Consider the following 23,722-nt stretch of genomic DNA (forward strand, 5'->3'; position numbering starts at 1 on the left):
GTCAAAAGTTTTTCGCAAAAAATAAAAATAAAAGATGAACCAAGTATCACTTCCGTCCGGGCGCATGTGTGTGTGCACGCTTCTAGGTCCGCAATTTGACTCATTAACAAAACATATATTATTTCTGATGAAAATTATATGTTTTGAAACCTGACCAGTAACTTAAAAAAAAACTTTGACAATTTGACATATAACATATATTTTGGATACAATTTTGATGACAGGTTTCCAAAATATATGACGTTTTGGTAATCTAAACTAGCCTAAAAAAATATCCTATATTTTGGACCGGATGTAGTATTTATTTGAACAAATTGAGTATCTAGGAACATGCGCATGGCCTGCGAATTGAGTAATAGGTCGGAAAGAAGGGAGAACTTGTCATGAAAATTGGTGCACGGGCACAACGCAAGAGAAAAAGGCTGATTTTTGTTGTTGTTGTTGTTGTTGTTATTGTTGTTGTTGTTGTAAACAGACATGTATATTATGTAATTGTAAAATCCCAAGGGCTAATTCAATTCCAGAGAAATGCAAGCAATCGTACTAGACTCCTGCCGCCTGTTTAGGCTCATTATACCAAGTTATGTTCCTTCAAAGTATTTTCATCATTGGTATTAGCAGAGTCACAAGGTAAGGGATGAAAATAGTAGCCCATAGCTCCTTTATCAATTTTCCTTCTGAAACTTACTTTCACTCGTGGAGTACAAGAAAAAAGACAAATATGTAATTTCAGGTGGGCCTCTCTTTTTCGTTCTTGGGCCGATTTGTTTTTTGTATAGCTTACAAATTAGTACATTTTTAAAAAAAATCATGGGATTTTTTGTGAAACTTTTAAATATATTTTTTAAAGGAGCACCAAAGATTCGCATTCCACCACTAGAATTGCATTGCGGAAGGTGGTGGTGTAAATGACCTGGCCAAAGGAAAGCCCCCGCAAAGGCAAGCCCACGGTTTTATATAGCCAAAGCGAGACCCGAGGCCAAGCGTGGCAAAACTAGCGTCCGGCGAGGAGATAGCTCTTGCTTGCTGAGGTGCTCTTGGCCTCTTGGGGTGGGTCCATGGAGATGCCGAGGTCGCCTGGCGCGGGCGCGTTCCGGTTTCTTGGCCTGCTCAAGCAGCCGGAGGCGGGCCACGACGGCGCGTGCTTCGAGCTGGACGAGAGCGATGTCGTGTGGCCGGCCGGCGGCAGTGGGGACGTCGACGGGTGGGCGGCCGCGCCCGTGGCCGTGACCCCGCGACGCGCCAGCTCCAGCGCGCGGCGTCGCTCCGTGCCGCAGAGCTTCGGGCTCTCGTCGCTCCTCGCGGAGGGCGACGGCGATGTCGAGGGGATGGCCCTGGCCGTGCCTTGGAGGCCGGGTCACGGCGCCGCGACACCGACACCGACACCCAGGCAGTCGGCGCCGGTGTGGCCGGGGCAGGCGGCCAGGTCCAGGTCCAGGGATAACGCGAGGCGCGGCGCCAAGGAGGCAGAGGAAGGCGGGGAGGAGATGGTGCCGCCGCACGTGGTGGCGGCGCGGCGGTCGTCGTCGGTGCTGGAGGGCGCCGGGCGGACGCTCAAGGGGCGCGACCTCTGCCGCGTCCGCAACGCCGTGCTCCGCCAGACCGGCTTCCTCGACCTCTGAATCTTGTGAATCTGAAGAAGAAGAAAATGCATGCATGCATCCACCACCACCTATGAATATGGATACTATGATGGCCAACATCCATTAATCCCCGTCGATCACTGGCGCGCGTCCTCATCATCGACCAGCAGCTGCCATGCATCCATCCATCTGGTTCTGGTCTGGTCTTGACTCTTGAGAGTGACAAAACAAAGGAACCCTCTGTTAATGTCTGAAACTCTGGAATGGATACTGCCCGGCCCGAATTGAATTCAATACATTCAATTTCATTTGTCTGAGTGTTTGCTGCTGTTGACAGACTTGAGTTACTCCTACTCTACTATTATCCACCAAAACTCACAAAATTACATACTAGCACAACTTGCAAAAAAAAAAAAAGAAACTGACAGGATCGAGATCTGCAAGAATTTTGTATTGGTTTCATGCATCTGGATTCTGGAATCAATCCACACATACAGTAAGTAGTACTAGTTTATCCTCTAATAGTGTGGCAACCAAGGCCAAGCTAGTCCCAAACAATACTTATCTCTGCTAAGCCCATTGTGAGAGTGTGATGTCAACATGGCGGCACATATACTAAAAACCAGCCTAGGCACTTGATTAGAGAAGAAGAAGGCATGACTTTGACATGAGCGGTGCAGAATCATTCATTCATCCATTCATTCTATAAACCCTAGTAATAGAGCAGCACATCATCATCCATCATTCATCATCCATAATCAACCAACCAACCAGCCTAGATAGATATAGAAATACATACAAATATAAAACATCTACAGTAGCTAGCTAGCTTGGCATCTGCTGCTAGTGCTAGGGGAGGGTGGCTGTGAATTTGACACCAGCATACTATATATCCAGCATGATGCAACCTTTTTGCTTGTATTTATTCAATTCAATTCAATCAGTGGGCAGTGGGCACCAATTATATCATCCCACATCTTCACATGGGATGTGGAGTACCATAACTATATACTCGTAATTGAGAGATGATGGAATCCAATTGGCCTCTCACTCTCACCTTGGCTGCTCTCCTCTCCTCTCCTGTGTGTCCAACAGTGGTAGCGCACCTACACTACACTTTGGGAAGGAATTGTTTTTGTCGCCCAGTTGCAGCTTCACGGCTACCTTTCTTGCCACAAAATGTTACGTAGTATGATTCAGATCCCCATCTTGTGTAAGCCTGTCCTACTTACTGTACTAGTATTATTTTTGTGCCTTCAGATTCATTGGTCAAGCTTTTCACCAACACCCTTATATTCCTCCGAGTCGGAGGCCAAGAGCAACAAGGTGCTAGTGCCCGTAACAACAACAAAACGTAATAATGTCCCAAGCACGGACAATTGTTGAAAATCGACAATTTTACCATCCAATTGTTTGATACTATATAAGTTACATTGCCACATGTAAAAATGTTGTATTCCGCGCTACAAACGACTGTTAAACAAATTATACTGGTATTCTTAAAAAAGGGGGGATTTTTAATGACTTCAAACATAAAGCACATATAAATCTGTTTGAACCAGAGCCTTATTAGGTGCACGTGCATAGAAAAATGTTGGTTCTATATGATAACAAATGTATATGTTAAAAAGCAATAATATATATAGTGAATACAGTTGACAAGATTAAGTTTAGTTTAAGCCTTCTATGTATTTGACAAATGCATAACACTTCTTTTGGAAAACGTGGCATTTTTAACGTGAGCTGCTCTTTTAGTTTTATATAAACATTTCTTGTCACATACCAGCTTATTTTTTTAAAGACTCCACAAAATATTTTATTTTTTTAGCGTACATATTTTATACACACACAAAATATTTCGATACAGTAGACCTTTTTTTTCAACATTTTTTTGAATACACAAACTTGTGGTATATGTGAACATTTTATTTTTCTATAATACAAGGATAATTATTTCCATATATCTCAATATTGAAAAAAAAATATGGACATGTTTTCTAAAATACACAACACTTATTTGGTACACGTGAACTTTTTGATTCTTATATAAATGGTGAGGTACATATATTTTAAAAGTCTCCTCACAAACAATATACGTACATTTTAGAGATTTTATATAAAAGAAAAAAACAAGCTGTACCTGTTAATGGGCCGCACCATGTGTCCGCCCATGTATGGCTACTTCTGACAACGCTGGCCTATTGCTCACACAGGGCCCCATGAAGGATGATAGCCCAACAAGCAAATCTGACGATGTAGTATACTCACTTCTTTCCCTCAAATTTTTTTTTTGTTTTACAACTGACCTCAAATTTTTGGTAGTGTTCATTTTTTTCTCCATAAAGTTAAATACTTTCTACATTGATACTAACGAGTAATAAAAACAGATAAAACAAACAAAGCAATGTAAGAATTACATGTGGTGAGCTTAATCGACCTCTCCATTGTCGATGTGAAAAGGCATTGGTGTATTAAACAACAAGCTCTTGCGGGAAAAACCATGTCGACATACTCCCTATTCTTTCTTCGGAGGTCTGAGATTCTGCATCCATCACATCATGCTCGTTCACGAAGTACCATATCAGTTCATCCTCGTCGCTAACTGCGGCAATGTATCTCGAGTGACGTTTACTTACGTAGAGTGTGCCTGTCACGTTTGTTGGCACCCACTTGCCCGCATCCAAGTCTGCCTTTAGGACCTCCACCTCAAGCGTGGAGGAGTTATTGACTAAATGTGATATATGTTGTTTTCGCCTTAGCATGAGCAGCTTGCCATTCGACTCGATGAGACGTCTAGTGGTCACTATGTAGTCTCTCGGTTCGCAGGGCATGCCATCGTACTCGTAATCCTCATCATCCTCCCAGCACTCTGGCATCAAACAACCACCTTTGTAATAATTGGTCTTGTCATCCACAGGTTGCCACGTTGCCTCATCATCGATATCATACTCATAAAGACCATTTAGGAAAGTTAACTCCATGTCGCTCCCCGACTCTTCTTCGCCCTCGTTGCTCAAGAATTCTTGATGGGCATTGTCCTTGAAGGTAACTTTCTCGTTCTCATATTTGTCCATTGTTGCACTATCATCGTCGGACCCATCTATGACAGTGAATTGTTCTTCATCCATCATATTAAGGCTTGACAGCTCGTTGTAACCCACCTCTTCTTTGATGTCATTGCTCGACGCTTCACCTTCGTCTCCGTCTTCCTCGTTGTAGCTTGACATCTCATGGTATTCCACAATGTCCTCCTCCTCATCACTGCTCCACACTTCTCCATCGTCTCCCACCTCATCACCACCGATAAAACACTCAACACTCATGGTATCTTCTTCGCCTTCGTTGCTCAAGAGTTCTTGATAGGCATTGTCCTCGAAGGTATCTTTCTCGTTCTCATATTTGTTCATTGTTGCATTATCATAGTCAGACCAGTTCATGTCACCTTCGCCTTCGTTGCATTCATTGTTGCATGGATTTTGTTGACTGCCGGTGTGTCGGGCACATTCTTTGTGAGCAAGCATTACTCAAAACATGTCTCAACGTTTGAAGATGCAGGGATGAAACTGAACTGTCAGTTTGAAGATGAGCACGACGTGGGCGTGATTCGAATTCTGAACTATTTACTCCATGGGTGGGCAAGCCGACGTAGTTCTTCCCGCAAGAGCTGGTTGTATGACGGTGTTGACTATGGAGGTGTAAAACTGTAAATCATAGTAGATGTTTTTTTTGCACTATAAGATGTTTCTTGGACTTTTTTACGACACAGCAAAAATTTCCTTAAATTCCCGGCAAATTTTTGTGCTTCCTTGTTTTTTCCAATCGACGTCATCATCTTCTGCACTTTATGCAGAAAGACGCCAGAGAAGATTTTGTTTTTGTAAGGAGCAATTTGATTGGTGCAAGTCAGAAGGACATTGATTTGTCACCAGCGATCCAATTTATCTTTGTCATCATGCGAGTGAAGCACATCTCAAGTTCCATGAAAAATATATAAAAATGATAATATTCCTACGGAACGCTCGATAAGTATACGACGAGTTGGTTCATCCATGGAGTCGAGTCCTTAATCGTGGGCCAACCTCCTGCCGGGGCTCCTAGGACGGATCATCGTCGGCCTTCCGCGCCCCGACGACCGTGCCGCCTAGCCGTGCGGCAGCACCATCAGCTAGCCAGGGCTGCCGTCCTTTCCTGATCACCTTCCCTGATCAGGAAAGGTGACGGCACCTTCGTCACCTTTCCTGATCACCTTCCCTGGGAACACGGCCTTCGTCTGAGCGCCCTGGGCTGGACTTCATCATCGGTGATGGAGTCTGAACTGCGGTGATAGCAGTTGGCTCGCCTTCGACCGCACCAACACCTCTTGCATAATCCGTTTAGCTCCCTTCTTTTTTTGAGATCCGAAAGGTAGTCATCCTGTGTTGCCCTGGGAGACTCGGAGCGTGGGTGCCTGGACGGAGGGAGAAGCCATATGCATCTTTTTTTGATATCGTGTTCCATAAAGACGGTCTCTATGGGACCACTGAACGCCCTCCTCCCGTTCATTTAAGAGAACTCTTGGTAAAGTCTAGATTTGGTCCCTTAACTTCAAAACTGGACAACTTGCACCTCCAACTACCGAAACCAGACAAGGTTCGTCCCTGGACTCGGTTTTGACCGGTGCTCATTCATATTCCTGTAATTTTTTTATATCCGTCAACTTTTTGAAATTCATACACTTTTCAACTCAGCGTAGTTTTTTCAAGGTCGCGTATTTTTTCTAAAAAATAAACATACTTTTTTTCAAATCAACCAACTATTCTGAAATTCGCGTACTTTTTTCAAATCCATGATTTTTTAACATTTATGTACTTTTTTCCCAAGTTTATGTAATTTTATCAAATCCAAGTATTTTTCAAAGCCATGAATTGTTTCTGAAATTCGCATACTTATTTCAAATCCACATGCTTTCCAAAGTCTGCATTTTTTTTCAAATCCGTGTTGCTTTTATAATCCATGAACTTTGTATGAAATTCACGTACTTGTTCCAAGTTGTAATAATTTTGAAATCCACATATTTTTGCGCAAAAGAAGTCCATATCCGCGTACTTTTTCAAGTTCGCATAAAATTTTCAAATTCATGAACTCTTTCAGAAAAAATGTACTCGAATATGAAAGGTGCATCAATTTTAAAAACTAAATGAACTTTAAAAAATATGCATATTTGAAAAAAGTACATGAACTTGGAAAAAAGTACGTCGATTTAAAAAAAGGTTCACGTATTTTAAAAAAGTAACCGAATTTGAAAACAGTACATGGACTTGGAAAAGGTAGGCAAATTTGAGTCGGACCGGTCAAAACCGGGATGGGACAGCACCAAAACCGGTCAAAACCGTGACCAGGGATGAATCTTGTCCGGTTTGGGAAGTTAAGGGTGCAAGTTGTCCGGTTTTGAAGTTAAGGGACCAAATCTAGATTTCGTCAAAAATTGAGGGACGAAAAGTTAAGGGTGCCTATTTGTTTTTAGCCCATCCTTCTGGGCTGCTGCTCTGGAGATAGACCTAGGCAGCTGATGGTTAATCGGGCCCTAGGAGATGTCAATTAGGCCTACACGTTTTGGCCCGATTGATTTTCATGCCGGCCTGAGAAGTCTGGATGTGTGCGTTAAACTGACATATTTCCAGCTTTGACAGAAATTGTGCCACAGTTAGCTAGACGTATTCTTCTCAAAAGAAAAATAAGTAAAAAGAAATGTATACACAGGTTGTTGTCTGGAAAACAAACAATACGTATACTTTCCCTCAATAAAGGATAAAAATGGTGCCACATTTAACTAGACGTGTTCATCTCAAAGGAAACGGATAAAAGACGTATACACATGCAAACATAACTTATTTTTTTCCACGACATCTTATTTTTTACACAACAACCGACTTAACCATATCCAATGATATAATCCTATATTCGGTCCTCATTGTACCAAAATGTTTAGAAAAAATAGATAATTTCATCAAACATGCACGGGCGCGGCAAAGCGCGCCATCATGGTCTAGTAGTATGTAGATTGGAGCTCAAGGGCAAGCGTCACGACGGTGATGAGAAGGTACCTGATGTCATGGAGCAGGTCGGTTTCCATTGAGACGAACATGTTTCCATTTGAGTCTAGTGGCAGCAAATTGCTTCTAGTAAAACGGCAACAATACTCTTCAGGTTGAGGTCCTAGAGGCGGACATGTTTCTTCTAGTAAAATCTTCAGTAAGTGCGGCTATACTAGGCATGTTCTTCGTGAGCAGTCGTTGCTCAAAACATTGGTCTTCCTGCCCTTGCACTGGACGCGGGGCGTCATGCTAACACAGACATAGACATGCACCCATTTTTTGCACCCATTTGTGTAGTTACCAGCATAGACGTATTAATCAACGTATTTTGCTCTGAAAATTCTCAACGTATTTTGCCCTTGTTGAATTAATTGATGCATTGGTTCATGGCATTAATATCGGTAGGCGGTGGACCTCTGAATTTCATTGCACAGTTCACGCTGTTGCTCCTGGAGCCTTCTCGTTCGTTCGCTCCTGGAGGTAATTCCCCGTCCAACCCTGCGGCGGTGGCAAGCAATGCATCACCGACAGAATCCTTCCTTCCCTCTCCTCTTGGTGCGGATTCCTTCTCTTTCCTTCCTCACCGACAAGCACTCATCCTCAAGAACCAACAGAGTCATCCTTCCCTTGCTTCGGATTCAAGGCAGTCCGATGACATCTTTCCATTCCCTCCCTTGCTTCGGATTCAAGGCAGTCCGACGATGGCGGTGGCAAGCAAGGGAATGGAAAGGCATCTGCCGCACTGCGGCGGTGGCAAGCAACGTCCGATACCTTGAAGGATGAGAAAAACAGCTGATCTTGGGTTGCTTTGCCTGTAATTTGTGGCAATCCAGACATCTTTTATGGGTACAATGTGTGGCCTTCACACCGACTACGTCTTTGAAGGAAATATGCCCTAGAGGCAATAATAAAGTTATTATTTATTTCCTTATATCATAGCTCGTCGGACCACAAGACGAAACAAACGGTGAAAGAAGGAGTCGGAAATCTCCGAGGGCCGAACCAAGAGAGTCATTGAGAAATGCTAACACAGATATAGACATGGACCCAATTCTTTTTTCTAATTCTAAAATAAATAAAAACTAAACGGAATTTTTCTATTTTTTTTAGGGGTAAACGGAATTTTTCTAGGGCGGGAGAATCAGGCAGGAGGCGCATGGGCAAGAACCGGGCCCGGCCCGGCCTGGCCCGAACCCGAGCACACAACAACGGTCGTCACCCACCCATATATGTTATGAGGAGAGCAGAGCAGTTTCGAAATCGGACGGCGGCTCCAATCCAAACAACCCAAACCCAAACCCAAACCCAAATCCAAATCCAAATCCTCCTCTCGCAGGCATGGAAGGCGACGACCCCATGGACTTCACCTGGACCGCCGGCTGGGAGGCGGCCTGCGTCGACGCCAGCCCCGACCCCGACCCGGCGCCGGCGCCGCAGGAGGCGGAGGCGGAGTCCATGATCCTCGTCTCCGGCCCGCGCGTCGCCGTCTCCGGGCTCAGGCGGGCCGACTGCCGCGCAGGTGCTGCTCTCCTCCCCTTCCCCTCCCTTCCCCATTTCGTGCCTGCTTGCTTCCTAGGAATAGGCCGCCGATTTGGCTCTCGCGCTCCGTCCGTGAATCAATCGCCAATTTATTTATAAACCCTAGAGGAATCCTACTGTACTGCCCCCAAATCTCATTTTTGTCCTCATTTCACACGCAAGGACTAGTAGTAAGATTTTGTTCCCTGCTAGATAGATTCAGGTTTGTACAAGACTTCTTCCACGCTCGCCTTTCTGAGGCTATTTCACATGCTATGACTAGTCTACTGTTCCCAGATAATTGTAAACCTTCAGGTCCTGTTCGTCAACCAGGTGAATGCGTCCTGTTCGTCAACGCCGGCGGGTGCGCCATCCAAGCCGACCATCCCTCTGCAAACTTGTTTTCCAGCGACTCTTTCTTTCAAGGAGGGGAGTCGATAGAGACATCCGAGACCATAGTTGAAGGCGGCGACTATCCCTCGCTCTACAGCTCGGCACGCTACGGCGATTTCACCTACACATTCGACGGCCTTGCCCCTGGAGACTATTACCTGGATCTGCATTTCGCGGAGATAGTGCACACTGCCGGGCCAACAGGAATCAGATCTTTTGATGTCCTCGTGCAACAAGACAAGGCAAGCTCACTCACTTGTTTCTCTCATAAATTTCGTTGCATGCTTTCCTTATCCACATCTGCTGGCTCAAACAGTCTGCCTTTTTCTTCACAGATTTTGTCTCAACTTGATGTGTTCAAGGTGGTCGGAGGTAACAGGCCCCTTCAGGTTCTTGACATCAGGGCTTTTGTCGGGAGCAATGGTGCTATCATCATCGATTTCAAGGGAGTAAGAGGAAACCCCATGGTTTGTGGCATCTGCATTCGCAAATCCCCAGCAACACCAGGTAGCTGGTTTATTTATTTTAGATGCAAACAATGTATGTGCTCATTCACAAGCTTGCATTCCTTTCCTGTCGATAAATAATCTTTGCGTTGAACATGCAGCGGCAAAGTTAGGTGCACGCGGGAGTGGCTTATGCAAAAAATGCTTAACTGATGTTGAGATTTCTTCACCTATTCAGGTCAGTTTTTCTCACAAACTGTTTTACCATCCTATCTCATGTATGTAATCCTGATACATGATCAATGTACCCAAATTGCAGAAAAGGACAGCTAAACTCATCTCAAAGTACGAAAAACAGATCGAGGAGCTAACCAGCCAGTGCTCCATCAAGTCCGACGAGTGCTCCATGGCGTGGTCTTTAGTAGAAACTACCAATCAAGAACTTGACAGGCTTAAGATGGAGCTTCACCAAAAGCTTGTGCAAACTGATAATTTTGGTAAGTACCAGACTATTGCATTAAGCATCGTCCTATCCTTGTTTTGCTTATATAGGTATATGATTGTTCTAATATATAATATAATAACTTGCAGAACAAGTCCTTGACACACAAACGGACCAACTAAGAAAAGTTTCTCAGAACTACGAAAATGACAAGAAACTATGGGCTGCTGCCATATCTAACTTGGAGAGCAAAATCAAGGTAATGCTCTGATTTACTGTCTGCAAGATCACAACAACCACAAGAAATGGTAAATGGTTGCTGTAGCTGCTGCTAATTGTATCTTCGTAATACTCAGGCCATGAAACAAGAGCAAGCACTGTTATCTCTTGAAGCACACGACTGTGCGCACGCGATTCCTGATTTGAGTAAGATGATTGAAGCTGTTCGAGCCTTAGGTAATACCTGACTCTGAAGTGGGATTGTTACACAGCTTTTCAAGTATTTAACAAAGCATTGCATGTTTTTGGTATTGCAGTTGCACAGTGTGACGATCTGAAAATGAAGTACCACGAGGAGATGGCCAAGAGAAAGAAACTTCATAATATTGTCCAGGAGACAAAAGGTGCCTATTGCCCCCTCTGTATTCAGATGCTTACACTCATTTCCAGAATTTGGTCGGGACAATGACTCTGGCTATCTCTTTTATTTCAGGAAATATTAGAGTTTTCTGCAGATGCCGCCCCTTGAGCAAAGTTGAGACATCGTCAGGGTACAAATGTGTTGTAGATTTTGATGGAGCAAATGATGGCGACATTGGGATTATAAATGGTGGAACAGCAAAAAAGACATTCAAGTTTGACAGAGTCTACACCCCAAAGGATGACCAAGGTATCTCTTGGTACTATGGAGCTTGTATTTGCTTTTTGTTGTCTTTCACAACTGTTCTTACAATGCGAATGTTGCTAATTCTAGTTTATACTTCCAAGTAATGTTGGAGTTTCCAATCATAAAATTTTCTTTGTTTGTCTAATATACAAGTTGTATCCATGAACAGCTGAGGTTTACGCCGATGCATCTCCACTAGTCACGTCAGTGCTAGATGGATACAATGTATGCATATTTGCATACGGACAAACAGGAACCGGGAAGACCTTCACCATGGAAGGGACTGAAAGGAACAGAGGAGTAAACTATAGAACTCTGGAGGAGTTGTTCAAGATTGCTGAGGAGAGAAAAGACACTGTCACGTACAACATATCTGTTAGTGTGCTTGAGGTGTACAATGAACAAATCAGAGACCTCCTTGCAACATCCCCTTCATCTAAGAAGTAAATCACTTTCCTTTAGTACCCTTCATTTTGTTTCACAATAGTTCATCTAAGAAGTACAGCCACTTCCCTTTGGCACCCTTCCTTATTTTTTTGTTCACAATAGTACCATGTTGTGGTAACCTGTGTATCTTTGCATATGTAGGTTGGAGATCAAACAAGCAGGTGAAGGATCCCATCATGTGCCCGGCATAGTTGAGGCCAAAGTTGAGGACATAAATGAAGTTTGGGATGTCTTACAAACTGGAAGCAATTCGAGGGCTGTAGGGTCAAACAATGTGAATGAACACAGCAGTCGCTCACACTGGTTGGTCATAACTAACATTATTTTTCATTTCTCCATGGAGTACCTTCCTGCTTGTGGTAAAAATGGTTTGACCTTTATCATTTTTTTCAGCATGCTTTGTATCATGGTTAGAGCAAAGAACCTGATAAATGGGGACTGTACAAGAAGTAAGCTTTGGTTAGTTGATCTTGCTGGAAGCGAGCGGTTAGCCAAGACAGACGCGCAAGGTGATCGGCTCAAGGAAGCACAAAATATCAACAGGTCGCTTTCTGCTTTAGGGGATGTCATTTCTGCTCTTGCTTCCAGAAGCAGCCACATCCCTTACAGGTTTGCACTCTGAGTCAGTAACGGGTTTGCACCTATCAGCTCCTGTTTTCTCACTGTCTTGATGCTTTTCTTCTGCCCAGGAATTCCAAGCTGACGCACTTGCTCCAAGACTCTTTAGGTAACTGGATCTGTTTGTTGCTGTGGAACAAATACCATATGAACAATATACCAAATATTAACCATTTCTGTTCCTCTTGCATTCTCTCACTTGGCTACGTGATTAATTTGCTCTTTTCTGTTCTCCACAATTGTGGTAACAGGAGGGGATTCGAAAGCCCTAATGTTTGTGCAAATTAGCCCATCGGACAACGACGTGTCAGAAACCTTGAGTTCGTTGAACTTTGCAAGCCGTGTCCGTGGCATAGAACTGGGCCCAGCAAAGAAGCAGGTGGACACGGCCGAGCTTCAAAAGGTCAAACAGATGGTGAGTGTCGGTATTGCCTTCTGCTGAAGCTTCTTAGTTCTGCGCCTGCTTGAAGCTGAACTGATGGGTATTTCTGCTGGGTGAATGTGTGTCAGCTTGAAAGGTCTAAGCAGGAAGCCAAGCTTAAGGAGGAATCTTTGAGAAAGCTGGAAGAGAACTGTCAAAATTTAGAGAGTAAAGCCAAGGGAAAAGAGCAGCTTTACAAAAACTTGCAAGACAAGGTATGTGCAGTTGAGGAGGAGGCTATTGTTTCAGTTTCAAATATCTGACTGAATCTTGTGTTGACTCTTCTAGACTGCTTTTCTTCACTTGTAAATTGTGGCTGACAGACTTTCTGTAATAACTTGATTGAAGGTGAAGGAGCTTGAAAGCCAACTAGACTCTAAGATGCATTCTCAAATTACGTCGGAAAAGCAGCAGAGTCAGCTTTCTGGAAAACTTAAGGAGAAGGAAGAAGCATGTACTGCGCTACAGCACAAGGTAACGTAGGAATTGGAAGTGGTTAATTAATGTCGTTAACAGCTAGTAATTTGTGTAAGGTAAGGCAGATAATAATGCTATCCTGTTGCAGATAGTGGAGTTGGAGCGTAAGCTTGGACAGCAGCAGCAGTCAGACTCTGAGGTCGCAGCTCTTAAGCAAACGGTACAGAATTCAATTGAATCTTTTACCTGGATAACAATCATCAATCAATGGGCATTATTAACAACAAGAGACTTGGGTTGATTTGATTATGTGCCTTTTTCTTGTTTCAGATTGAGGAGGTGGAGCTGAAACTAAAGGAGCAGGAAGAGCAAAGATCAGCTGCAGAATCAAAGGTTGGTTGTTTCCTAGCTGCGCTGCATCTGCACGTATTTGGTTTCTTTGATCATCCATGCTGGTGTAGATTCTGAAACCACCGGGTAGCTGACACTTGTATATTATTCATCATCATTCATAAAACTAAAAAATGTGCAGGCAATGGAAATGGGGCAAGAACTCTTGGAAGCACAGAAAACAGAGTCAATGCTTGAGAGCAAGGTGGCTTAGCCTTTTCTCAGAGCTCTGCTCTCATTTCTTGCCTTACTACATTTGGAGGGCACTACACTAGTTAGTAATGCAGAGCCTGATGCCTGTGTCCATGTTATTTCAGCTGCTCGACCTCGAGAAGAAGCTGCAGGAGATGACAAAACTCAAAGACGCAAGCACAATGCCTGACCCAAAACCTCAAGACGCTAGTAGCACGATGATGCCTGAACCAAAGCCTCAAGGCACTAGTAGCACGACGATGCCTGAACCCTCAAACAATAATCTAGTCACAAGGGTTCTTCCTGCCACCCCTGTGGAGACAAACGTGGTGCCGGCTTGTTGTGCGAGGGAGGAGGCGATGAGCGAGAAGGCGCAGCAGCACCGCCGCATCCTGAGGAGCTCCGACTCGGCCAACAAGCGCTCCCTGTTTGCCCCGGAGGCGGCCGTCGTGAACGAGAGGAAGAGGAAAGGGGAGGAGAGCCAGCCTCGTGCGGGTGGCGGTGGCGGTGGCGGGCAGAACGCCGGGCGGAAGAGGAGCAGCATGCAGGGTGAGGTCGAGAACCAGCTCCCTGCTGCCGCCGCCGCCGTGGCGAGGAAGAGGAGCCTGCAGGGCGGCGAGGTGAGGTCGAAGAGGGCGTCGATCCCGGCGAGGCCTTGGACGTCGGCGGCTGCTGCTGCGCAGAAGGTGGTGGTGGCTCCTGGTTCCAGGATGACCAGGCAGCAGCAGCAGCAGGCGGCGGTGGCGAGCAGCAACAAGACCAAGGGGTGGGTGAGGTGAGGTAGGCTGCGAGCGTTTAGGTGCGTGTGTTGTAGTAGATGAGATGAGATGAGATGAGATGAGATGAGACGGGACGGGACGCCATTGCATTTGCATTGCTCTAGTGATGACCGACTTGTCTGTAACTTTGTTTGTTTGTAGTATTTGTACTTTATACTAGTTGGTACTTACTGCATATTATTTGTGTGTTGTTGTTGTTGTTGTTGTTGTTGTTGTTGTTATACTAGTTTTCATAAGTTAATCATAAGTTGGTTCAATGGTGGGGGTCCCTCATCTTAACACATAGCTCTGCCTCAATGATAATTACTCTATTGTCTATACCAATTTTGTTGGTTACACCATGGACATGCGCTGTTTTGAGCTGGATATCGTTACACCATAAACATTTTGAAAAAGGACCTTAAGAATATTAAATTGTCAGAACTAAGCTCATTTGTAAACATTTGTAAACACCATAAACATTTTTTTTATAGAATTTGTAAACATTTGTAAAAATGACTTTAAGCTCATTTGAAGTAGTGTTATAAATAATGTTTAGAGGGGCCATTGATTTGCTAAATAAAGGCCCAAGGTTGGAAGGCCCACTATCACATCACATAGTGGGCTGGGCCTGGGCGTGTTATGTGCTCAAGTTGTGCCTGCAGTCCTCCTACCCTAGCTAGTTCCCCACCGCCGCCGCCGCAACAAGAGCCGACGCTAGCTCGCCGCCGTCCGCCTCCTTCCCTGTGGGCAGCCCCTCTGTCGGTGGTCCGTCCGTCCGTTGAGGAGGGCAAGAATGAAGGGCGGTAGGAAGAACCTGCGGCGCGCGTGCGAGGAGGGCACCGCGGTGACGCTGGCGGAGGGCGAGAGCATCATGCAGGTCGTCACGCTGCGCGGCTCAAACCTCATCGAGGTACCTTCTTACCTTCCTTTCCCTCTCTCTCTCTCTCTCTCTCTCTTAAAAATTGCTTCTTGCTTCTCACTCACTCTGCCGCCGTGCTGGTTTTAGGTGACCGACGGCGAGGGCGTCAAAGTCTCTCGCCCTCTTCCCCGCCAAGTTCCAGAAGAGCTTCTGGATCAAGAACGGTCAGTCATTTATTTAGTACCAAAAAATGGCTTGGCTTTTATATATACTTCACCACGCTAGCTCTGATCAAGAATGGTGAATGAATGAATGTGCAGGGAATTTCGTGGTTGTTGATGCTAGTGGCAGGGACGAGGCTCTCGAATCCGGAAGCAAGATAGCCTGTGTCGTGTCACGGGTCCTCTTTCATGATCAAGTTCGTGCGCTCGAGAAATCCGGCAAATGGTGAGTTTGTTGCTCAATTCCCCTCTGCTCTGCTGCTCCCTCTCCCTGAATGAATATTTACTGCACTACTTTACTTGACAAAGTAAACATCACCTAGTTACTACTTACTTGGAGTGGATTTATGTCCCCTAAATGCAAGTATGCAAATTCTAGGATAAGTTTGTACTGTACTGGAGACCAATGCCCAATTCACCACTAGGCACAAGTCATCTGTGATGTGTGTTTGACATAATTGCTCTGCAACTTTGGGTTAGTCCTGCCCTGGGTCATGACATCAGCCACCACTGCACTTGTTTGTGTGATGTGAAACAGACCGAATGATTTGCTTGCTTGATCAAGTAAAATTTAGCAGGAATACTTCATACAAATACTGTACTACCTTAAATAATTGGTACTGGTTTCTCCCTAAAACTTATACTCTAATTAGCACTGGTTCTGACGAGTGTCCTGATATGTGCAATGCTCTTCTAACCAACTGAAGAAGACTTCCTTTTGTTGCATTGCAACACAAGGTGTAACAATACACCCTCCTAGTCCTAGCAATATATCTAAATTTCTTGTGTTTTATGATACCTGTTATCCACCAAGCTGCAGTATAGGCTTGTATGTAGTGTGTTCTACTTCTATCACCCAGGCCAAGATGTACAATAATAATTTTCCAATTCTAGGCACAACTCAAGACTTCCTTTTGTCGCGATAGAATTTGTAAGAATACACCCTCCTAGCCTAGTCCTGGCAATATGTCTAAATTTCTTGTGTTTATGATAGCTGTCTGTTACTCCCTCCGTCCCATAATATAACATCATTTTGCAAGCTATGTTAGGTTGCAAAATGGTCTTATGTTATATTTAACCACATGTCTGCTGCGGTTGCTTGTAATCTGATATATGACCTACTTCCCAGTTTGTGCTAGTTTGTCTGGCTGTTTTAGTAATACTACCTCTGTCCCATATTAACTGACGCTCAAATGAATGTATCTAGACGTATTTCAGTGCTAGATACATCTGTTTGAGCGTCAATTAATATGCGACGGAGGGAGTATAATGTATGCATACGATGGCTTGGAAACACTATAGTTGTTTAACCTTCCAATTTTCTAAAAAATTGGATCAAATTCACTTTCCATGGATATGCTGGTAGGTGGTAGCCAGTGCTGCATTTCAACAGCCTAAATGGTGTGGTAAAAACAAAATATTAGGGCAAACAGCCTAAATGGTTTGATTCTGGTTTTGCCTGCTCTGATGGAACATGGAAATGATACCGAGCACTGATACTATATGAAAATGTTGATGTGATATAAGTTGATGGCAAAATTCTAATACTCCATTGTACTAAATAAGCGACAATTAATGTGGATCGGAGGGAGTAATGAAGATCCTAAAATATTTCCAGAAGGTCTTGTAATTAATAATAATGTGCCAGTTTGTTGGTTTTCGTACGAGCTCTGCATCAGTAGTCTATCTACTTGATAAAATCAGGATTGTTAGCTTGTTACTGATTCACTCATCTTTCTTATGCCAGGCCGGCTATCTTCAAGTTAACTCCCAATGGGTGGGCGACAGGGCCACAAGGAACGACATCACAGGCTGAGGAAGAGCACAACTCTGATGAAGACGACGATGATGATATGCCGCCACTTGAGGCAAACACGAACAGAAATAGACCGTTTGACGTGCATTCCGATACAGCAAGTGACTCTGATTCTTGAACTGGTAGACGACTTGGGAATAGTCATCATCCTATGGTTACCGTCCACCTAATGTATTTATGCTTGTCGAATTTGGGCATGACATCATAAACTTACGGCCCAATCTGTCAAAGATATAGTAGTCAGTGCGTGCGTTTTGTCGACATTAAGTGGCAGGGCATGTGGAGGCCTGTCACCTGTAGTGTAATATATGAAGAAAACAAGAATGTTGCACCCAGCTTATTGTGGTTGTGGATGTTATTGTGCAAGTCTGCTTGCTTTCCACCTTGAAAGTGGATTGAAAAGGACCCAGCAAGCTAGCTTTGCTTTGCTTTGCCCTGCCTAGTTAATTCCAGTTGTACTAGGTCTCAAGATGGTGCCACAGCTGCACAAGAAACAAATTCACCGATTTTGACAATTCAAGTCACACAAATTGATATGATTTACTCCTACTGATGAACAACTCTTGCCATATGAGAGCCTCAACAAATTAAGCTACCTACCTTTAGATTTAGAGGAGAGCAGCATAATATATATACTTATATTATAGGTTGCTAATAGCTTAAGTATGGGTTCATTCTCTTGTCGGTGCATTGTTAATGTGTTTGTTACTTATTAAATCTTTAATATTGTGCTTTGACTTGGGTAGAAAGTAGTAGTGATGATATTATAAATTGGCAGGCATTCCTTTGAATACTTGTTTTCCAGTTGCCCAACTCCTCTCTGAATATGGTTTTAATCACCATTAATAATATCCTGTGCAGAAGGTGATGGAGGAAGGGGCCGTGGGCCTCCTCCTCAAGAGTAGATTTTGTAGCTAGGTTAATTCTTGCATTTGCTTTTATATACGGTACCAGACCTGGGTATCATCATATCATTCCAACTTGTGTGGCATCCTGAATGTGTTTATCATAAAATCTAGCTTTGTTTCTGATTTAGTATCCTGAGGATGCATGCATGGTAGCTGGAATCAATCAAATTAAAATTCCTCCTCTGGCATGGCTTGATCAAGATTTGTGGGCACATGAAAAACTACATACTAGAAAATAAATAGATACCAAGGATTTGTTTGCTCTGCCTACCATTCTGGTTGAGAAATACAGTAAGTTGTTGGTGACATATATGCTTTGATGTGCTCAAGCCAAAACCGGGTATGCTTGATGTGCTCAAGCCAAACCAAGTTCCTGATGCTTGATGCTTCCTTGGTGTTGGTGGACGCCTCCCTCTGCTAACTTAACTTTTCTCCCTCTTCTCCTTCTCCTAGGATGATTTCTTCTGATACTTTTTTTGATGACTTAATTAATTAATTAGGAAGATCGATGCCTCACAAGTGCACAACAAAGAAGTTGACAAGAGGTTTCAAGGCTCATTTCATGGATTTAAATTTCTGAATTGTTCAAGATGATTTTGTATTTTTGGCTATTAATCTGCATGTGTTTAGAATACTGTTTAATTTCTATTCACTTCATTCTCTGCTACTCAATACTATAAAATAATAACTTGTACTTGAGTTCCCTCCACATTTTCTCATCCGGGCCGGCTTGGGACCGGCACAGTGTTAAACTGCAACAGTACAAAACACAAATTACAAACGCACAGCCACACTCACCAAGGCATTGTTTTTTTTTTGAAATGCTCACCTGAATATATTTCAAAAGTGGCAGTAAACACCAAGGCAATATTCACACACACACACACACACACACACACACACACACACACACACACACACACACACACACACACACACACACACACACACAGTGGCATACAACAATAATATTCACACACACACACAATGGCACAAAACAACAAACAATAAATTGTTAGCAGGACCTAAGTAAACAAAATCTAGACCCTCAAGGTCTCGAAAATACTCTAGAGCTATCTTCATCACTCGGTACAGAAAAAGATTCTGCTGTTTTAGCCATTAATAAATATATGTGAAATATGGAACATAACGACATGAACGGATACCTTGTGTCCTAAAAATCCAGGATGCATGTAAGAAAAATGCAATCGGCAGGTGTTTAACTAGCGAGCTGTCAATTAAATTACAAGTTCCCCAGCAAACAAAGAATATTAACTCAAGATTCCGTAATCGTGATCAAATTAGTCAGAAGACCGCAAGATGTATTGAAAGATGCTTTGTAAGTACAGTACAAAATAAACTGGCATATGTACAAAGCATTGATATATAGTGATCAAAGTAGCATCCAGGATGACCTAAGTAGAAACATAACTTGTAAGTGTAGAATCAGCAGGAGTCATTCAAATTAGCCTTGCTGGCTATCAATCAAAACAAAACTAGCAAGTTCCCCATCAACCCGAGCAGATGCAACTCAAGATTCCATGATATAGATTCCACTGAATAAGAGACTGAAAAATCAATTCCATAAGCAACAAACTAGAATCATATTTATTGAAGATGACACTAATCAAAGAGATGACAAGAGTAGAATGTTCAAGAAGCACCAATGAGAAGAACATTCCCTTGGGAGAAATCAATTCCATAAGCAACAAACCAGAATCATGCATGACACTAACCGGAGACATGCAAAAGGTAGATTCAAAAAACCACGAATTATGGCACATAGGTTACCTGGTACAAATTTGCGCTCAAAAGCAAAAGCTGATAACAGCGACAATGTCTGTCAAAATAAAATCATCTCAAACTTAATTTCACCCACTAGTACAATATATGAATCAAAAGCAGTTGTAAATTCTAGCTAATTGGTGTCATCGATGGCAACTGATGGTGCAGCTGCAAGAGTTTTCCAACAATTCAGCTGGTGCTACTAGTTGTTGCTTTGTGCAAGTGTTGTTTCCTGTCTAGTTGCTTTTCACCTTGTGGATCCAAAAGAACCCATCAAGCCAGATTTGCTTTGCCCTAGTTTAATTGCAGTTGAGGTACAAGTCGTTCGTCGATGTAGTGGAATCTTGGTGTGGTGTGGTCTGTTGTATTCCATTCCATGTGGTGGTATGGTATGCAGGAGATTCAGTAAAATTTGATTGGCTTGGAATAGATATGCTTGACTAGATCATAGTGTATATGTTAATTTGTTTGTTGAAATATCAAATCTAATCATTCAGCATTATAACCCACCTCTGCCCATCACATAGAGTATCTGCCATTTGAACAGCTAGCCATTTAAATTTAAACTTAAAAAACGTGGCTCTAGCTTGTTCGTGGCAATCTCATGTAACCTGTATCTAACAATCCAACGCCATATATGAGAGAAGAGAAAAACAAATAAATCTCATGTAATCTAGCTTGTTCGTGACAAATTTAACAGTCAACTTTTTTAGAGTTCATCCTTGGTGCATTGCTAATGTGTTTGTTACTTAATTTTTAGGTTAATAAAATGTCCAGTGGGCACATATAAATGCTTTTTTACCTACTGTCTTGTATATATGTTTGAAAATGATTGCTGCTAGCTGTTAATTTTACCTGAACAGAGAAGCTACTGTTAATATAAAATGCCCCAGATTCAGAAAACATGCTGATCACGACTAGTATAATTAAGCAAGATATGCATGCATCCTATATATGTCAGGACGTTTAGCTGTTTACAATGGTTTAGTGATGAATCTAATTATAGTAAAGTAATGCACGCACCCCTTCCAATTAGAAACAGTCTGAAAAAACAAAACACCAGGTGTGATACCTCCTAGATAACACTAGTTGATATATCAAGAAGATGAGATCAGATTCCCCACTAATTAACTGCTGGTACTAGCTAGAATTTTGCACTCAAAAGCAAAAGCTACAATTTCAAGATAAAATCATCTCAAACTTAACTTGTGTTCACCCCTAATTTAGAGGGAAGGAATTAACACTAGTAGGAGTACAAATTAATTCTAATTGGTGTCGTCGCCGATGGCAACGACTGAAGCTGCTGCAGGAGGTGCTGTGGCCTTGTACTTGTACCACTTTGCAATCCAGAGGTAGACGAGGAAGTTGAGGGCGCTGAGCACGGCCAGCACCCAGTAGAAGTAGTCGAGGTGCCCCCGGTTGAGGTTGTCATCCGGGATCCACCCGAGGCCGCCGTTCCTGGTGGAGATGGCCGTCACGATCACCACCAGCAGCGTGCTCAGGTAGTTGCCCAGCGCGTTGGACGTGAGCGACAGCGCCGACCCCATGCTCCTCATGGCGTCCGGCGACTGGTCGTAGAAGAACTCGATCTGCCCCACGAACGTGAACACCTCCGCCGCGCCCACGATGAAGTACTGCGGCACCTGCCAGAAGATGGACATGGGCAGGTACTCCTTGGAGTCCAGCATGCCGTGTGTGGCGGCGACGTGGAGCCTGACAACCTCCAGCACCCCGGCGGCCACCATGGAGAAGATGGATATCACCAGGCCGATGCCCATGCGCTGCAGCTGCGTGAAGCCGCGCGGGTGGCCCGTGATCCGGCGTGCGGCGGGGACGATGAGCCGGTCGTAGGCGAGCGCCCACACGATCACGGCGATGGTGTCGAAGATGGAGAGCGACGCGGCGGGGATCTTGAAGGAGGCGCCCATGCGCGGGTCCAGGGTGTTGCCCTGGAGCACGAACATGGTGCTCATCTGGCTGTACACCGCCGACATGACGATGCCGCTCGCCCACACCGGCAGCAGCCGCACCATGCTCTTGAGCTCCTCCACCTGCGTCACCGTGCACAGCCTCCACGGGTTTTCTTCTTCAGCGCCGCCGGGCGTCGTCACCACGGCGGCTTTGTCCAGGCACCTCAGCTGATCCGTGTGCTCCAGCCTCCTGCTGCCCTCGATGGCGGCCTTGCCGTCGGGCGAGGCGACTTCGTGCAGCAGGGAGGCGTCGGCGGGGAGGGGGACATGCGACTTCCTGCAGGCGGCGACCACGACCTGCAGCATCCTGGTGAGCGGGCTGCCCCCGGGCTTCTGGTACCTGTAGAGCCTGCTGCCCATGAGGAAGCTGACGACGGCGACGGCCATGGCGGCGGCGGGGATGCCGAATCCCCAGCCCCATCCGACGTTCATCTGGACCCAGACGAGCACCGAGGAGGCGACGAGGGCGCCGACGTTGATGGACATGTAGAACCAGTTGAAGAAGGAGCTCTTGCTGCGCATCTCGCGCGGGTCGGCGTCGTCGAACTGGTCGGCGCCGAAGGAGGAGACGCAGGGCTTGATGCCGCCGGTGCCGACGGCGATGAGGTAGAGCGCGGTGAAGAAGGCGGCGGTCTGGGCGGCGGCGGGCTTGCAGCCGGCGCAGTCGGGCGGCCTGAGGCCGGGCACGGTGGCGGTGAGGGTGAGGAGGGCGAGGCCGGCGATGTAGAGGGACATGAAGGCGGCGATGGTGCGGAAGCGGCCGAGGTAGGCGTCGGCGATGAAGGCGCCGAGGAGGGGCATGACGTAGCAGGTGCCGGACCAGTTGTTGACGTTGGTGGCGGCGGCGGCGTTGCCCTGGTGGAGGCGGTCGATCATGTAGTTGACCAGATTGGAGCTCATGCCGTAGTAGGCGAGGCGCTCGCAGCACTCGTTGGCCAGGATGAAGGGGCACGCCCTCCAGCCCCCCGTCTTGCCCCTCACCGCCGGCTCGCCGGAGAGGTCGGTGGTGCCATCCATCGTCGTCGCGCCCGCCATCTCGCCGGGGGATCTTTTGTTTTGTTTTGTTGTTGAGGGATATACTACTGTACGTAGCTAGCTAGTTGGTAGATAGATATAGGGTAAGTCGCAGCAGGTTATTCCAAGATCCATACGTATCGGAGTCTGAATTTGATTCTGCACGTATCCAACGTCAACTCCTCTTGGGCCCGAGCCTCAGATTAATACTCCCTCCACGACAAGCCATGCAAAAAAAACAAACATGTATTACCTGAAAAACGGTTGTTTTATCTTTGTCTAGATAACGATGTATTTGAACACGTTTGTATCCGTACGTAGACACGTTGTAAGTAGACAAAATCTTTTTAAAACGGGAGGAGTATTTAACATGGTTTTGAATCTGTATTTTAGTTCGTATATACGGAGGCGCTTGGTAATTCACGTGATAAATAAATGAATCTGTCTCTCATCCCTGCGTCTCTCCTCCAAGAAAAAGTAAAAAATGGCTAGGGTTTCTGTCTCCGGTCGGCAACTTTGCCAATCTGCCACGTCTCCTGTGGCCGTAGAGCCATGGGTGAG

General features: G+C 44.8%; 2 protein-coding genes and 2 pseudogenes across 6 annotated transcripts; 3 read left to right on the plus strand and 1 right to left on the minus strand.

The window, feature by feature from the left end:
- Positions 1 to 967: 967 nt before the first annotated feature.
- On the plus strand, positions 968 to 1,897 carry LOC125506580 (uncharacterized). The gene has a single exon (XM_048671368.2). The coding sequence runs from the start codon at positions 1,059 to 1,061 to the stop codon at positions 1,620 to 1,622; it is 564 nt and encodes a 187-aa protein (XP_048527325.1). The 5' UTR covers positions 968 to 1,058; the 3' UTR covers positions 1,623 to 1,897.
- A 7,005-nt stretch (positions 1,898 to 8,902) lies between these two features.
- Positions 8,903 to 14,889, plus strand: LOC125511688 (kinesin-like protein KIN-14E). Of its 4 annotated transcripts, none has more exons than XM_087522384.1 (20): positions 8,904 to 9,176; positions 9,491 to 9,810; positions 9,904 to 10,075; positions 10,176 to 10,252; positions 10,334 to 10,511; positions 10,606 to 10,715; positions 10,813 to 10,912; positions 10,993 to 11,079; positions 11,169 to 11,345; positions 11,512 to 11,785; positions 11,931 to 12,092; positions 12,183 to 12,398; positions 12,479 to 12,516; positions 12,659 to 12,822; positions 12,918 to 13,043; positions 13,177 to 13,302; positions 13,394 to 13,465; positions 13,576 to 13,638; positions 13,778 to 13,840; positions 13,953 to 14,889. In XM_087522384.1, exons 1-20 carry the CDS (start codon positions 8,996 to 8,998, stop codon positions 14,604 to 14,606), a joined length of 3,360 nt encoding a protein of 1,119 aa, XP_087378510.1. In that variant the 5' UTR covers positions 8,904 to 8,995; the 3' UTR covers positions 14,607 to 14,889. The 4 variants fall into 4 exon arrangements, with proteins under 4 accessions (XP_048533082.1, XP_087378510.1, XP_048533086.1 ...); XM_048677129.2 differs by having other exon boundaries at positions 9,509 to 9,810; XM_048677125.2 differs by having other exon boundaries at positions 8,903 to 9,176; positions 11,931 to 12,398.
- A 213-nt stretch (positions 14,890 to 15,102) lies between these two features.
- On the plus strand, positions 15,103 to 17,931 carry LOC125511689 (uncharacterized; annotated as a pseudogene). The gene is made up of 4 exons (XR_015603137.1): positions 15,103 to 15,498; positions 15,595 to 15,671; positions 15,768 to 15,894; positions 17,416 to 17,931. The product of XR_015603137.1 is annotated as an uncharacterized LOC125511689 (transcript).
- A 3,511-nt stretch (positions 17,932 to 21,442) lies between these two features.
- On the minus strand, positions 21,443 to 23,173 carry LOC125507680 (protein NRT1/ PTR FAMILY 8.1 pseudogene; annotated as a pseudogene).
- Positions 23,174 to 23,722: the final 549 nt, after the last annotated feature.

This window comes from Triticum urartu, chromosome 5A (assembly GCF_056163025.1).
Source record: "Triticum urartu cultivar PI428250 chromosome 5A, HENAU_Tu73, whole genome shotgun sequence".
NCBI classification, from domain to species: domain Eukaryota; kingdom Viridiplantae; phylum Streptophyta; class Magnoliopsida; order Poales; family Poaceae; genus Triticum; species Triticum urartu.